The 17887-nt window shown below is 41.7% G+C and overlaps 1 protein-coding gene across 1 annotated transcript in view; it reads right to left on the reverse strand.

Annotated features, from left to right (window-relative positions):
* Positions 1-17887, reverse strand: part of LOC119918099 (transmembrane protease serine 9-like) — a 59382-nt gene that overhangs the window by 33479 nt on the left and 8016 nt on the right. Inside the window, exons 5-9 of the mRNA XM_038738636.1 lie at positions 9646-9775; positions 8868-9133; positions 1339-1481; positions 854-1196; positions 346-391 (exon numbers count right to left, since the gene is read on the reverse strand). Coding sequence (XP_038594564.1) covers positions 346-391; positions 854-1196; positions 1339-1481; positions 8868-9133; positions 9646-9775 — 928 coding nt within the window. The remainder of the gene's footprint in view (positions 1-345; positions 392-853; positions 1197-1338; positions 1482-8867; positions 9134-9645; positions 9776-17887) is intronic.

Below are 17887 nucleotides of genomic sequence, written 5' to 3' on the forward strand. Positions count from 1 at the left end.
TATTTGTGTTTTCATTTGCTTTCAAGCTGATGTTAAATTAAGTGAAGATTGCTAATTTGTCTTTAGAACATAGAAAAGATATAAATTCAGGTACGATGCAAATTAGCGACAACAGGCATAAATGAGAAACAAGGGCTTGCAAAAGGTTCCTAGATTTTGGCGGAATCCATGTGCTATTTTGGCTTGCAGTCTACAAGGAAGAGGTATGATGTAAATTCGCGACAATGGGTTAATTTACCCAGGATATCTGGAAAATCCCGCCTTAATCCGCTATCTTGGTTTTGTGAAACAGCCCTCAGATGAAAGAGCTCGAGAGCAAAAGGTCCAGAGTATTTATCCTCCTACAGCGTCTGGGCCAGGTGCTCCCAATCTGGCTTACGGGCGCTGATACCTTCAAGGACAAAATGAGAACAGTAAACTGCCCAACACCACACAGTTAAACACCCAACTAGGCAGGGCCGTCACAAAGGTGGCAAACCTAGGCGATGCAGTCGATCCAAACCCACGATTGGTCAGTCACACCCACCAATAGAAACTCTAATCTTGACCATTTTTGACTCGCAAAACTTTTTCACTTGCAATCAAAGAGGACGGATTAGCTATAAAAACCTTTTTGTGACACAAAAAAGGCCGGTTTGTTTTTAATCACAAATTTTATTTTCGATTGCAGTGACAAATATGCTCTCGACATTTTTGCTTGCATTAAAAAGATACAAAAATGCCTTCATATACCAGATTTTGTTGCTTGTTTAAATAAATTAATCTCAAAAGGCTCAAAATATGAGACCAGGAGACAGAGAGACAAAGATGTTGACTCTATCCTGGTTCATTAATTATCATAATTAAACTTTCTATGAAAGGACAGAGAAGTAGAAGTCAACAAGTAAGATGGACAGCAGCAGAGGAACCGAGAGGGAAACCAGGTGAGAGGTTCCAGAAGTTGAACCGTTCCCAGAGGTTGTACCGCTCCCAGAGGTTGTACCGCTCCCAGAGGCTGAACTGTTCTCCGTGAAGGTGATAAAGCCCGGCTGGTTGGTGCTGATCTGGCTGTTGATCCAGGACTGATACTCGGACACTCGGGTGAAGCCTTGTGGGACATTAGGCACGGCACAACCTTGATCTGATCCAAAACTCACAACTCCAGCCTGAACCCAGATAAAGCCGTTATTCTTCACCAGCGGGCCGCCTGAATCCCCCTGCAGACGTCAGACAGGTCGGTTATACTTCATACTTCTACTCTCAGAGGGAAATACTGTAATTTTTATCACCAGTGACAGATCTGTTTATTAGTGCAGATTTAAACATGTGTGTTATGGAGTGTTTTGCAGACAGACTCACCTGGCAGGTCCCCTGTCCTCCCTGGGTCACACCGGCACAGATTGTGTTGTTTGTGACTATACCACCGTAGACCTCCCTACAATCCCTGTTGGACACGATGGGAAGACTCACCTCCTGCAGCCTCTTTGGGGAAGGAAGTGCAGCTGAAAAAGAAAAGAGATATTAATGTAGAGTCTGTACTTTTTCTTTTTGTCAACAGTGTGTCTCATAGCCTGATTTTGTTGTGGTCCAGCAGTACTTCCCTCTTGTCCTCTGTGTTAAGGTTTGTCAAGACACAGGACAAAGGGATTTGGTCCCACATTCACCGTCCTACTGCCCCAAATACTCACTAGAGCACCACATGTGGATTCATCCACCACTGAAAATAGTGCAAAAACAAATGTACTATTTCCTCCTGTTTGTTTGAAAGAAACTACAGCGAGCAGCTGTTTTAGGTAATTACTGAACGTTTTTAAACATGAAACTATATGTCTGTGAAGATTTACGTCTTCAGAAGGAACCAATGGGCTCGGAGCTGAGAGCAATAGACAAGAAGTCAGACAGTGTTGAGAGACGGACTGACATGTTGCTGGTTTGAGTCTGTTCGTGGGATTTGTTGACAATAAGAAAAATACAAAACATCAAGGTCTTTTCCTTTAAACATTATTATAAAATGACCCTTACAATGTTAAGCCCTGACTTATCGCATACAGGGCAGGACGATCGATTTTCACCACAAAAATGCAAGTGTGTCTGAAGTACTTTGCACCCTATGCTAGATAGACCAGACGTCCCCGTTTTCCAGGGACAGGCCACCAAAAACCGAAGCCTGGTCTTAAAATTTGGCAGTATTGCGATATTACAAATTTGCTTCACAGAGTGATGTTGCTATAAAACATTAATATTGCTGCTCTAGAAACAACATTTAGTTGTATTTAACATATTCAATTCTAATCCTAGGGCGTCATGGTGGTGCAGTGGTGCAGTCTGGAGTTGTCTCTGGAAACGTCCCCGTTTTTAACTGTGTGTTAATCAAAGACTGTATAAGGTGTTAACAGACCTGAAATCAGATTTTACGTGGGCAGAAAAACTGGATAGCAGAGCATACAGGTGTTGTGCCGATAAATGATTGTCCACATGAAATTTATTGCAGTCTGTGGGAGCGCGCTCAGCATTTTAAAGCTGTATCGCCCAGTCTTTTGACATCTACAGCTGCTTTTATCTGCATCAAACAGACATAACGTGCAAATAAACAGTGGTATAGCATGGTATAGCAAGGGTATGTCTTTGTGATACTTTAACATTTCTTTTAACAGAATAATCACAGTTGTGGCCAAATAAGTGTTTGCAGTATATAGCGTAACCAGGCATGACATTTAGCGTACGTGATCAAAGGCAAAGCATGTTGTTGCCGATGGAATAACGCTGTGTTTGGTAGGCCTATGGTTAATTTCCTTGTTTATAATATGCCTATAATTAATATGACTTACTGCTTAGTTATATATATATAAAGTAAAGATAAGAAAGAATCATCCTTATGACATTATTTAACTTGCTGTATACCAGCCACGGTCTTTATGGCCGTCTACAGGCCGACCCGTACATACATACATACTTCATGCTTTCTTACTGTGCAGACGCTTTGCTGCTTGCTCTTGCCTCTGCTTGCATTCTTTTTTCAAGAAATCAGCAGCTCTTGGATACTTTTAAATCACTGGGACTGTCAGATAAAGTTGGCTCTTGCCATACTTTAAAAACTTTTATGATCTTAGTGCTACGCGACTGCGGCCTATCAATAGCACTAGCCTGTACTGCAGTGGCTGGAGTTATAGCTAATGCTAATTAACAACAAGATGCCCACCTTCTCCACGGACGACTTCTACAAACTTCTACAGAAAATTGCAGTGCTGGAAACCAAGATCCACAGGTTAGAAGTGAATGTGGAAGTGAATGGACTATGTGGGAATGACACCACTTTACCGTGGACCCAAAACAGTGAACAAGAGCATGCTAACACACGGCTAATTAGCACCAACAAGACTACCAAGAAGCAGAAGGCCTGTGTACCGGGTAATAAATCTGAAAGTGGGAGTCCTCCCTGGAACGCTCTTGGTGCAAAGCCTAAGAGTAAATCATTTCCTGGGGAAATGGGAGGACGAGTAACAGGCAGAACCCAGCGCCCTGAGATTTCTGATGCGACTGGCTGGCCTGCATTATCATCCAGGCAGAGCGCCTCTTCAACCCCTGTTCTTGGTAGGACACAGCCGTGAACAGCTGCGAAAGGGAGAATTAGCAACAAACCTCCCCAACAACCGAGTGTGCAACAGCAGAACAGATTTTCACCACTATTGCAGGACCCTGGATCTCCATCTGATGACCTGGATAACCTCCCGTCTTCACACATAAGGGTAAGGACTGAGAGTAAATCAGAAAGTAAAAGGCTGCAGGGAAAGCTAAGGAAACTCTGATTGTGGGTGACTCTGCTGTAAACGATGTAAGAAGCATGTGCAGTAAGAACACCAAAATACTCTGCTTTCCGAAGGATACGGTGTCTGACTTGGCAGAAAGAATCCTGCATATCGTGGCTTGAAAGAGGACTTTAATAATCTGTTGAACACAGTCAGCTCTTTGAATGCTGAGGTGTTTATCAGTGGCCCTATACCGCCAATCCGAAGAGGAGCTGAGAGATTCAGCAGATTGATGGCATTGTACACGTGGCTCTCAACGGCATGTACCGTCTATTCAGTGCATTTCATCGAAAACTTTTACTTTCTGTGGGACCACAGACATCTTTTTAAGGCAGATGGACTTCGCCTTAACAAGTCAGGAGTAAAATTGTTCAGCTCCCACCTGTTTTACTTTCTGCGTCACTCATCTGTTCCCTCTGCCAAGGACAAGAAACAAGAGGAATCAAAACAAGAAGAAGACATAACACAACACGCCAGAAACCTTGAAGAAGAGCCACCCCAACCTCCACTGGAAGAGAGCTCTGATCACGGGAGACATCTGAGCCAAGAGGAAGAGTCTCCACCTCCCTCACTGAAAACCAGCAGAGAGGATTCAACATCTTCACCCCCCCAATCCCCATCTAGGTCACCATTATCTCCAGACACACTTTCTCCCCTCTCCCCCCTGTTGGACTTCACTGATCACATGGAAGACCTGGTTAGAGCTGGGACCAAATTTACTCCCCGCACCTTCCCTCGCTCCACTCCCATTCCCTCTACCCTAAACCCCCCTCACCGTCCACCTCCACCACTGGTTCTAAGTCCTCCAGGTTTGACACGTGTCACAAATACAGCGCACAACCCGTCCTCCCCCTCCGCAATGGCGAAAAATCCCGGTAAGCTCCGACTGATATGTGCTGGGTCCAGGCTACAAGCAAAAATAGCACTAATGACTCTTCCCAGGACAAACCGGGGCCCAGTGTGCTGGTAGTTTTCTCCATCCCTGTCTTGACAGGTAACAGAAAAAGCATGGTGAATGTGTTAAGAAACAGGAAGCACTCAACATGCAAACTTTTTTGATGACTTTGGTGAACTGCTGTCTATAATCTGTATTGACTTTGACTGTGTGGTTATTGTTGTTGATTTTAACATAAATGTTGACAACCCCCAGGAAAGAGGGACTAAATAACTGTGTTGTGTTCTTGATAATTATGGACTGACCCAACATGTGACAGAGCCCACACACAAAAAGGGGCACACTTTGGACTTAGTCATCTCCAAGGGTCTGGACATTTCCATGGTTGTGGTGACTGATGTTGCTCTCTCTGATCATTCCTGTGTTTTCTTTGAGAGTGCTACAAATATACAAACAGAGGTAATCACAAAACGGCATATCACTGAAAACACTAGTGAAAAATTAATTGAGACTTTCTCTTCGACACCCGCCCTCTTATGGGTCTCAGTGAATGAGCTTGTAGATAATTTCAGTTCTAAAATTACAAATGTTATTGATGCCATTGCACCAGCCAAGGTGAAGGTGGTCTCTGGTAAGAGAAGGTCTCCATGGAGAAATGCCACGCTGGTTAGAACAAAAAAAAAAGTGTGTTGAAAACAAATCTCCAGGTTCATTATGACGTCTATAAAGAGAGACTTCGCATTTATAATTTAGAGCTGAGAAATGCAAGGCGGTCCTTCTTCTTCATCACCAAAAACACTAATAATGCACGTGCTCTGTTTGCTACTGTCGACAGGCTAAACAGCCCTCCTGTGTCTGTAGCCTCTGAACTTCCACCAGGGCCTGCAATGAATTTGTTTCCTTCTTTACAGACAAAATTCAAACAATTAGACAAGCAATCAGTGCCTCCATGTCAGTAACAGGATATGTCTTGTCCCTGTGTCCACTTAAAAACAATTTATATAGCATGAGACAATTTGATTCTATTAACCATAAAAACCTGGAGGACATAATACAACATCTGAAATCCTCTTCATGCTGCCTTGATATTCTGCCAACAGGTTTTTTCAAAAATGTTTCTGAATGCATGGCCTCAGATCTACTACAAATTGTCAACATGTCTCTCTCTCTGTTTTTTCCCACAAGCCCTGAAAACTGCAGTCATTAAGCCACTCTTAAAAAAGAGCGATCTAGACAGTTCACTAATGAGCAATTATAGGCCCATATCAAATCTCCCATTTTTAAGTAAAATCATTGAAAAGGCTGTTTTTCAACAGCTTAGTGCTTTCTTGGTAGTAAATAACTGTTTTGATGTCTTCCAGTCAGGTTTTCGACCACACCACAGCACTGAGACGGCTCTTGTTAAGGTCTTCAATGACATCCATTTAAACACTGACAGTGGCAGAATTTCAGTCTTAGTATTATTATTATTATTTTTATTCAGTATTATTAAATCTCAGTGCTGCATTCGACACAGTCAACCACAACATATTGCTAGACGGACTTGAAAACTGGGTTGGACTTTCTGGCACAGTACTAAACTAGTTTGAATCCTACTTAAAGGACGTGGACTACTTTGTGTCTATAGGTAATTACACATCTGAGCTGACAAAAATTTACATACTTCCACTGGTTATGATTATGAAAAACAACAAAATATGTTACTATAATTATGCAGATGACACACAGATTTACATAACCATTTCATCTGGGGGACTATGATCCTGAGTAACTGTATTGAGCAGGTCAACGATTGGATGTGCCAGAATTTTCTCCAATTAAACTAAGATAAAACTGAAGTTATTGTTTTTGGAGCCAGGGAGGAATGATTGAAAGTCAGTGCTCGACTTTAATCTGTAATGTTAAGAACCACAAATCAAGCCAGAAATCTTGGTGTAGTCATGGACTCAGACCTGAATTTGAGGAGCCACATTAAGACAATTACAAAGTCAGCCTACTATCACCTGAAGAATATATCAAGGATTAAAGGACTTATGTCTCAGCAGGACGTGGAAAAGCTTATCCATGCATTTATCTTCAGTCGACTTAACTGCTGTAACAGCGTCCTTACAGGCTCCCTAAGAAATCCATCAGACAGCTGCAGCTGATTCAGAACGCTGCTGCTCGAGTCCTCACTAAGACCAAAAAGGTGGATCACATCACTCCAGTTCTGAGGTCTTTACTTGATTTCAAAATCCTGCTGTTAGTTTATAAAGCACTAAATGGTTTAGGGCCAAAATACATTTCTGATCTTCTGCTTCGTTACAAACCATCCAGACCTGTCAGGTTGTCTGGGATCAGGTCTGCTTTCTGTCCCCAGAGTCAAATCTAAACAAGGAGAAGCAGCGTTCAGTTATTATGCTCCGTATATCTGGAACAAACTCCCAGATAACTGCAGGTCTGCTGAAACTGTCAGTTCTTTTAAATTAAGACTGAAGACTTTTCTTTTTACCATTGCTTTTAATTAAATATTTAAGATTTTTCTTTTTATTGATAACTTACTGCACTGTAACTTTTACTGTCCTGTTTTCTTTTTCTTTGTTTTTAGCTTCTTTTTTTTTACCATTGTTTTTAATGAAATATTTACACAGTGGGAAATGAGTAGGAAATTGAGTGAAAGATAATGACTGAGACTGAACAGAGTGAAGGAAGTGGACTAAAATATCACGCCTGAGTGATTTGCAGGAAACTCTGTCCACCTGTAAACGCGCCGGTGGGTCCAGAGTATAACTGGATCAAAGTGGCCTGCACACAGACATGTCCTGGTTTCTCTGTAGTGTCCGAGGGTTTTTGGAGTTTCAGTGGACCCAAAGATTACTATGGACCCGAGTACAGACTAGCTAGAGAGAGTGGATTAAGTGTACTTCTCTGTTTATTCTCTTTTCAAAATACTTGTAACTCAATAATTTGCTCAACCTCTCAGCCTGTTTTTATTTTCAATTTAACTTTTTTTAACCCTGATTGTACACTGCACTGTAACCTTTATCATATTTTAATGTGTATTTTTTCAATTTCCCTATGTTGCTTTTAAACTTTTTTATATTTCCCTGTTGCTTTTATGTTTTATTTAAAGCTAAACTTTGATTTACCTTGTTGTTGAAATGTGCTATACAAATAAACTTGCCTTGCCTTGCCTTGCCTTGCCTTGCCTTGCCTTGCCTTGCCGTAGGAGCTACACAGACATCCTATATACCAAACAAACGAAGAGAAGGATACCACTTCTGTTATATGCCTATAAAGCGTGGGAGTGCTTTGGTCACAGTAATGTTGATCAATATTCACTGTTTTTATCAATATTTCAGTGCTTTGCTTTATGTTATTTGGAACGTGGTTGTCTGGAGAGAAATAGTGTTTTGAAGAAAACTCCCAATAAAAGTGAACATATAAACAGTAAATATGGCCAAAACACGTGGACATTCGCCTCGTATATTTTTTTCATATATTGTTTAATAACTGTTGTATATTAGTTTCTTTATATCAAATTTACAGTTATATTAGAAGATATTCTGTTGCATTATAATTAGTTGGATGATGGCTTTGATGGTGATATAAAATATAGATTTAATAACAGATGAGGATTAAAATATCATATCTTCCTTAATTGCATCTCCATTTACTCTTTAATAGCAAAATAAATAGGTTAATTTACAGTTTATTCATCAGTTTATTCATATTCCTTTGCTTCTTACCTATCAAAGGAGACCAGAATTTTGCATCTAGGTCTAATGGTTGAAGAGTTATTACTGAATTATTTTCGGTATGTTACAGTATTTTAAGCGTTTTTCCTGGAAATAGGTGGTAGTTTCCAAGAGGTCAGCAAGAGGTCAGCCTTGTTGACTTTGACTTGGGGCAGCCCAAAATCAGATAATCCATTACATAAGTAAAAGTCCTGCATTCAAATTTACTACAGTAAAAGCATAGCAGTATTAGTGCCAAAGTACCAAAAGAGGTTTTGCATTTTTTTAGGTTTTACTTGGGCTTTTAATGATGTCATCTTGTTGTCATCTCCTCTGCAGTGGTTCTGGTTTATATAAATGTGTGATGTTTTCATTTGCAAAACACTACAATAAAAACTAAATTCATCCATACAATCATTCACAATTAATAAAACATTAAAACCTGATTGTCAAATGAATTTAAATCCTCACTGTTAGTTTCGATGTTCCCCCATCCGGTGACCCAGCAGGTCGTCCCAGCATTAAAGACGCTGCCGCCCGCCGCCAGACACACGGGTCTGATGTAGTTGGTGAAGTTAACAGGTGAGGACAGCTGCAGCAAGGCTATGTCGTTATTGAGCGTGGCTTGATTAAAGTTCGGATGTTTGATGATCTGGGACACAGTCCGGGACATCCCGTTTGCATTCGACAAGTCTAGGGTGTCAAGACCGAAGTTAACGGTGAGATCAGGGAGGGTACTGAGAAGCAGAAAAGACAACATGTTTAAATATGTGATGGACACTGGTGCTGTCTGTGTGTGAATTTTAGAATAAACTATCCTTAAAAAAGTGATAAATAAGCGATGTATGAAGTATACTGTGCAAGATGAGATCACGAGAATTCATCGAGCGGTTTCATACAAAACTAAATGTTACTGTTTTACAACAAACTGCTATACGGTGTGGAAGGGGAGGGGCTTAGGTTCTCTATAATAGTGTGTAACAGTGTCAGTGTCTTTAATTGTCTTATTGTGCTTATTTTGGTTGTTATGCTCAAACCTTGCTGCAAAAACAAATATCTCTGTAATGGTGTCTGACTGTTATTACTAACAGCATAAAGAAAAACGTGAGTGGTTTTAATGTGGTTTACTGCTAAACCCTCATTTAATTTTCTCTTTATTGCTATAAAAGCTCACTGTGATTGTACAGGTGAAGTTGTGACAAGATCAGAGCTCACCTGGAGACCACAGTGAGCAGCAGTCAGGACCCACTGATTGTTGATCAGGGAGCCTCCACAGAAATGAAATCCGTTGCTCTGCAGACTGGCCTGCCAGGGCCACGACCCTGCAGGAGCATCCGCCCCTCCTACGATCCTGCTGTTGAGCGGTGCAGTGCCACAAACTGGAGGGAGACAGTCAGAATTGATGTATATTCATGTTTTTGGGTCCAGTTTGTTCACAGTATTGTTTCTCTCTGGGTGCCATCATCTGTGTGGATTTGTTTAATCCAGCATGAGCTCGGCTCTAAAGATGATCCTGTCAGTCTGTCTGTCCAGCTCTTTGGTCTGGATGTCTCAACAACTATGGGATGGATTGTCATGAAAAGTGTTTCATCCCTTCATGTTCCCCTCAGATTACTTTGGTGATCCTCTGACTTTCCATCTATCCATCAGGTCAACATGTTAATGTGTCCAAATACCTGCAGAACTAAAGACTCTCCCATCAGCCTCAGCTGTACTCTGTGTTTCTGCTAATTAGCTAATGTTAGTATGCTAACACTCGTTGGTGAAGTTGGTGAACCACAAACATCGGCATGTTAGCATTGTTATTGTGAGCATGCTGACATTAGCATGTTTCTCAAAGCACCTTTGTTCCTTGCAAACATTTGATGGGTATCATTGTGCAGGAGGGACACCCTCAAACTTCTTATTTTGGCCTAAAGAGTTTTCAGACAAGAAATGACAAAGAATATTTTGTGCGAGAGGAAAAATCATTCTCAGAATAATAATAATAATATACATTTTATTTGATAGCGCTTTTCATGACACTCAAGGTCGCTTTAGATCATAAAATCGCCTTGCATCATAAAAACCAGCAATAGTACATAGGATTAAACAACATACAAACAACCAGAAAACAAAAGTACAGTCTTTAACTCTTGAGAAAGCACTAAGATCTCAACTGTAGGCTGTATCTTCTTGAGACCGCTCCTATCTTAGGAGCATAAAGACTTGGTATTAAACAGGCCCGGGGCTGTTTATCAGCAGGCTGCAACCTCTGCTGCTCTCTGTCGGCTACTGCGTTCACACACACACACACACACAGAGCGAGACGCCACATGGTCGTGGTGGAGACAGTAAAGTTAGCTCAAAACTCCTTGAGTTGCAGACAGCTACGCTCATTACTGTAAGTACGTGCAATAAAACCTTTGCAAGTAAAAAGACAACACTTTTGCACTTTGAGTGTAGGTTAAACATGTAGAAAGCGTTCATTTAAACTGCTCTGTCCTCAGTGTCTCATCCTGTATGTTTTATGCAAGCACAGCTGATGTTAACTTGGCATTAGCCAAATGTTGTAAACAAACCTAACTGAAAGCTGATTGTCTGTAGCAAAGCCTGGTCTTAAAATTTGGCAGTATTGTGATATTACATATTTGCTTTACAGAGTGACGTTGCTATAAAACATTAATGTTGCTGCTCTAGAAACAACATTTAGCTGTATTTAACATATTCAATTCTAATCCTAGGGCGTCATGGTGGTGCAGTGGTTAGCACTGTCACTTCACAGCAAGCAGATCGTGGATTCGCACCCCGGTCGTCCGTGCCTTTCTGTGTGGAGTTTGCATGTTCTCCTCTGTACACTGGATAAGTGGTTGACTATGAATGGAGTTCTAATCCTATAATTAATTTAAAAACAACCAGGCAGCTAGCACATTTCATGATATGTCACCCTCAAAATATAACAACATTATTGCACATGAAGTCATACGCACCTATTGAGTCCCCGCACACGGCAAAGCAAATACTGCTATCTGCTGGTTCTCTAGTGGATCACATCAAGCCTGTTTCGAAGAATCTTGGCTTCTGGTTAGACAGTAATTTAAGAGCAAAGCTTCTGCAATCGTGTTTACATCATCTTAGAAATATATGCTTGCTTTCACCTTCATCTCACCACGTCTGGATTACTGCAACACTTTTACCTGCTCGACTCAGAAATCAATTGATCGACTCCAGACTGTCCAGAACTCAGCTGCCAGGTAGCAGAACCAGAACCGAGAAATGTGATGACATCACTCCTGTTGTAGCTTCATTACACTGCCTACCTTAAGCTTGACAGAAGCTGACACTACAGAAACTTTAGTGTCACACAGGGAATGAAAGCAGCACGCGCGGGTAACTTGATGGTGTTGGTGGTTGAAATTGTTGGGCCATCTGCTGGGGGGGCTCCGGGACGCATGAATTGGTGGTTGATCTGAGGGTTTTGTATTGAGCGCTTACTGAATAACACACTGTGGTGAACTTAGTTTTTCTTGTGGTCTGTAGACCGACCTGATGAGATTATATCATATTATTTGATCATTTTTTTCTTGACTCAAATTATCTTTCTCATATTATTAAAATTTGATACTTCTCCACCATTGCTCATAATAATAATTAATGCATCAATTAATTTCATCATAACGCAGGCATGACCTACAAGAAAGAACAGTCTATGTTTAATCTATCTAGTACAGTGTTGGTCAGACTATACACTGATTTACTGGTTGATTGTTTTGAATAATACAGAAGGTAAAGAGCTTAAAAATTAATCGCATACTAAATTGCATTATTGGTAAAAGAAAATCGCAATTAGATTATGTTCCAAAGCCCTAACTGGCTCCCGAGATTTTTTAAAATAGACTTAAAAATGTTATTGATTACTTTTAAGCCTCTTCCTGGCCTCTCTCCCTACAGTATCTCTGATCTTCTAGTACCGTTTGCAACAGCACAGAGGTCTGTTGTCTGTTCCAGAGGCTGAAAAGTAAAGGGGACCTGAGGGTTTTTACGACCTGTGTGTTTTATTTTCTGATCTTGTGAAAGTTACTCTGAAACATGGATTTTGAAAAGTGCTCAATAAATTAAGATTTAAAAAAGCTTGTTAGCATGTTGCTGGAAGCACAGCAGGAGCTGATGTAAGATTCAGTTTTTGGAGGTTTTGGACAGGAAGCTGGATGAGAAGTCAGAGGATCACCAAAGTTACTAGGACATGAATGTCTGAACACACTTCATCACAACGTAAGCAACTTCTGTGGAGAGACAGCATTTCACTCTAATGGAGCTTCAAAAGTCCAACTAAAAGCTGCTTTTCAAACCTGGACTGGATTAATGTCGAGGGTTTAATGTCTGTTTTGAACTCAGAAGAAAATGGAAACCCTATGAACAAAATGAGGATGTAACTCACCATCTAACTGTGCGTTGCTTCCTGTAGGAAAGACAAATAACAATACATTTAGTCACTTACAGGAAACTGTCTGCGTGTTTGATGACTAAAATGGTTTGACAGCTATATTAAGACAAAACCGACCGGTTTCTCCTGTGTTCCTGAGACACTTTAGTCATCAACTTTAATTCACTTTGTTATGTTTTATTTATTTAAGTAAACTCAGTAAATTGTTTTACCACACATTTTTCACACAGATGCATTTTTTGGTTTATTAATCTAATAAATCTGTGAATCAGTCACCCGTCAACACACAGAGTCAGACTGCCAGGGTTAGTATATTCAAATATTTCTGCATGTTGCTGCTGGATTGTCCTCAGGCTTACTTTACCTCACCTGTGTGAACAGAAGGCGTGTCCAGAGAAGAAAACCAGGTAAAAACATGCATGAAAATATATGAAGTGTCTGAACTGGCGACAAGTAGATAATTACACAGAAACACAAGAATCAATCTCTTCTGTCTAGATTGTTTTTCATTATGAACACAACAAACAGGTGACAATATTTAAAAGCACTCACCTGTAACTGCTAAGACCACGAGCACAACGCCACAAACCAACAGTTTGACCTCCATGATGCGACTCTACCAACTGCGTCTTATGATCAGTGGAGGACTTTATTAATGGAGGTGTTTATAAATAGAGGAGTTTATTTAGTTTATCAGTGGATAAACCGCCTGGACCGGCCCCACACGCCCTTCTTTGCCAGCAAACCCAATTAAACACTTTCTTTGGCCCCGAGGGTTGCACTGCTGCTGCTGTGCCTACTTTTCGGAATCAGAATCACTTTTTATTGGCCAGGTACACAGAGCCTACAAGGAGTTTGACTCTGTGTACAAAGTTTAAGATACACATACACACTCTAAGAATTAAAATAACATAACAGAATAAGCAGAAATAAACCTGACAACAAGCTCAACAAGTTTAAACATACTGATAATTCACTTATCTAAACTAAAAGATAAGCTGGGTTGCTGAGTGGTCTGTGGGGGCCACACCATCACTTCCAGGACTCCTTGTTCTTCTTTGCACTAAAGATTGTTCTTAATGACTTTCGTTGTATGTTTGGGCTCGCTGTGCTGCAAAGTACATATGGGGCCATTCAGATGCCTCCCAGATGGGATCACGTGATGAATAAGTATCAGCCTGTACTTCTCAGCATTGAGGAGACCATTCATTCTGACCAAATTCCCAACTCAGTTAGCAGAAATGCTGCCACAAACCTGCGAAGAACCTTCACTGTTGCCTGCAGACACTCATTCTTGTACCGTTCTCCGGCCCTTCAGCGAACAACCTGCCTTCTGCTGCAGCCACATCTAAAAAAGTTTGACTCATCAGTCCCGAGTATCTGCTGCCATTTTTCTCACTTCCCGAGTTTTCGTGCATAGTTGAGTTGCTTGACCTTGTTTTGGCAAAGTTTCTGACCTGTCCCCAGCCTCCCCAGTGTAAATGACACATATCTCTCAATATTTTTAAATGTCCCACCCCATCCAGCCTCTGATTGGTCGGTTCACGACGAGTGACAATGACGAGCTACATTCAGCACACGGCTGCAGAGATTAGCAGGCAGTCGAGAACGGGAGCAGGTGAGCGTCACGTAGCGCCCAGAGAACCTGATATGGAGAGGACAGAGGAGAGGACCGGCAGCTTGGGAGAAGTCCCGGTACGTAAGAAAATGTCCGGCCCACTTCAAGCACCGAGTACACCCAATTCACGACAAAGTCTCTAAAGTCCCAATGCAGATGAAAATATAGTGATGTGAGCTGAACTCACCAGTATTTCCTTATTGCTATATCTGCTTGAGAAGCAGCCTATAAGTCTAATATAACTTTCCACTGCATGCATAATACACGGCCAAGGCGTCCGTAGTTTGAAGTTGCAGCCTTGCCTATTTTCAGATAGTTTTTATACTCATAAATGTTTGACTGTAATGTCAGAGAAGATTCAGGTTTTGTAGATTTATGATCATTTTCCCCAAGTCAATGTAGTTTACAACTTAATCCAAGAAATTAAATTGACTCCATTATGTTTTTATTCCAATGGAGCTAATATGCAGTTGAAGGCCTACCCGTCATGATTTTGAGGTTTTGGTGTTTTGTGTTTCATGTTTCCTGTTTTATTTTGTAGGTTGTCTGTCTCTGTTGTCATTGTGTAGTTTTACTTCCTGTGTTCGTTGTGTCTGATTGTGTTAGTGGTTCATTGTTCTTCATGGTGTGCATTGTGAAGTTCTCCTTGGTGTCTGACAGAGTGGATGAGGAATTGCTTGTTTAATTTCTGGTTCATTGCCTGTGTTTTCCACTGGATGTTTGGATTTAATCTTGCTTTGTTCTGGACTGCCTCTGTTTTCACTCAGTGTGTAATATTAACTGTTAGTTTGCTTTCCATGTAGAGTGAACATGCTGTCTGTGTGTTGTTTATACGCTCTGATAATGTTAATCCAACACATCTTTGTTGTAGCGTCCATGTTGATTCCACATTCCGACTTAAGAGCACATGAACACACACTCAAGTCGGACTTCACAGCACGGGAAATGGGACCATCCGAGGAGCATGTGAATGCACCGTGAGCCGCTGGTTGCAATTCACAACGCTCACCACTAGATGCCACTAAAACTTACACACTGAACCTTTAATAAAACTTCACTCAAATGAATTTACCTTGTAGTATCTAAGCCCAAAGCTTGTTAGACTTACATTTATTCATTTAGCTGATGCTTTTATCTAAAGCGACTTACAATTGCTATACATGTCAGAGGTCACACGCCTCTGGAGCAACTAGGGGTTAAAGGCCTATTTATACTCCTGCGTAGGGTAGCCATGCATTTATACTTGTGCGTAGGTGTGTCCGTCATTCTGCAATTACACCCCCAAACGCTAGTCGGCAGTAGCACCACAGCGTCCACTGTGTTGACTTTTGCTGGCCGAGCAGGCTAACTTCGGGTTTAGCGCTCCGCTAACGTAAATGTGGGTAAAATTGTCAATGTGCGGCTGGTGTAGCCTTTTCAAATGTTACCGACCGAATGGATCACATTCTGATAGCGAAACGAGTCATTTTGCTCGGGTTGCGACGGTCAAATATATTGATTCACTGTGTTACAGCCGCCGTTTTGGCCGCTAGTAAATGTTACATCAAAGTGCTGGGTACTTCCGGTTGGCTCGGAGGCAGCCGACCAATCACAGAGCTTACGGCTTACTTTGAGCGATGCTCAAGCTGGAGAACACTCCATCAAACCATAGCCAGACTCATTCATGTTGCTGCATCCTTCAAAAAAAAGGCACACAAGGCAGAGGGGAAGGGATGGAAGTGTTTTAAGGAAACGTCCAGCATAAGTGAGCTTTCACAAGCCAAAGCTGTGATCATTCAATCTGTCCAGTGCGACGTCTTCAAGGAGGAAGTGAAATGTCTCAATGACAGACAGACATGCTTCAAGCAAAACACACTCAAGAAGCTCAATCCAGTGGTAGATAAAGAAGGGCTGCTTTGTGTCGGAGGTCGTCTTTCTTCTGCTGATCTGTCGAAAGAAGAAAAGCATCCACTGATCATCCCCCATACCCATCATATTGCCACTCTGCTTGTGAGACACTTTCATGAGCAAGTAGCTCACCAAGGACGTCACATTACGGAAGGAGCAATCCGAGCAGCTGGATACTGGATAACTGGGGGTAAGTGTCTTGTGTCTTCCGTCATCCACAAGTGTGTTACCTGCCGAAAACTACGAGGGAGGTTGGAGCACCAGAAGATGGCAGATCTTCCTGCAGATAGGCTCACTCCTGAACCTCCATTCACCAGTGTTGGTCTTGATGTTTTTGGGCCATGGACTATCGTGACACGTCGCACAAGAGGAGGAAGTGCGGAAAGCAAACGCTGGGCTGTGCTCTTTACATGCATGTCAGCCAGAGCTGTGCATATTGAGCTGATAGAACCCATGTCAACAGGCAGTTTTATCAATGCTCTAAGGCGTTTTTTCTCGATTCGTGGTCCAGCAAACCTTCTGCGGTCTGATAGGGGGACTAACTTTGTGGGGGCTTGTAAAGAGTTGGATATGAACACAGATATCACAACAGTAAGGAAGTACCTCCAGGAAAAAGGATGCTGCTGGGTGTTTAATCCCCCTCATGGTTCCCACATGGGTGGCTCCTGGGAGAGACTTACCGGGGTTGCCAGGCGCTTTCTAGATGCGATGCTGTGTCATGTCCCAGACATGCCTGCAGTACTCACCCCAGCGATGCTCCTTATTCAGAAAACTAGTGCTATTGTAGCTGCTTCTGGAAACCTTGGTATTGCTCAGTTGTATGCAAAGCAGTGGAAGCAAGTCCAGTGTCTTGCTGACACATTTTGGAAGAGATGGAAAGGAGAATATCTGTCTACTCTGCAGAGCCGCCGGAAGTGGACAAAAGAAAAGCCAAATGTAAAAGAAGGACATGTTGTGTTGTTAAAAGACAGCCAAGCTCACAGAAACGAATGGCAAAATGGGACTGGTAGTCAAGGTTTTGCCAAGCAGTGACAATAGGGTCCGCAAGGTAGAGGTCAGGACTGTGAAGGATGGGACAGCAAAGGTGTTTCTAAGTCCCGTCTCAGAAACTGTAGTCCTTCATTCTGAAGAGACTTTGTGAAAAACTCTTAAGTATGTTGCTGTCAAAAGACGTTTTTCCTCAGGTTTGGAAGGATCTGTAGTGATATAATGTTATTATATCAAGCGGGGAGTGTGCTGTCTTTAAAGTTAAGTTAATAGTTGAATACTGAGCTTAATGGTTAAATTACAGGGCTTCATGCTGGTTGCTGCCCTCTACTGGTCAGAGTTAATAATTTAGTGAAACACACTCTTCAGCTGAAGACAGACAGGCAAGATAAACAGTGCTGGATTCATGTTGCTGAAAGTATTTCTGATCCGCTTCTGTCTTGGAGACCATGTGCCTGTAAGTAAAATGTAAATCATTTTCAATCACTTGTATTTGTAAGGAATGTTTTTATGCTTTAGTAAAAACATGTGCTCTGGTAGCTAGCAGCACAGCAGTAGCTAGCCTGTTCTTTATTT

This window comes from Micropterus salmoides, unplaced genomic scaffold (assembly GCF_014851395.1).
Source record: "Micropterus salmoides isolate LMB-PRFRI ecotype aquatic unplaced genomic scaffold, ASM1485139v1 Ms_hic_scaffold_10, whole genome shotgun sequence".
Classification (NCBI taxonomy): domain Eukaryota; kingdom Metazoa; phylum Chordata; class Actinopteri; order Centrarchiformes; family Centrarchidae; genus Micropterus; species Micropterus salmoides.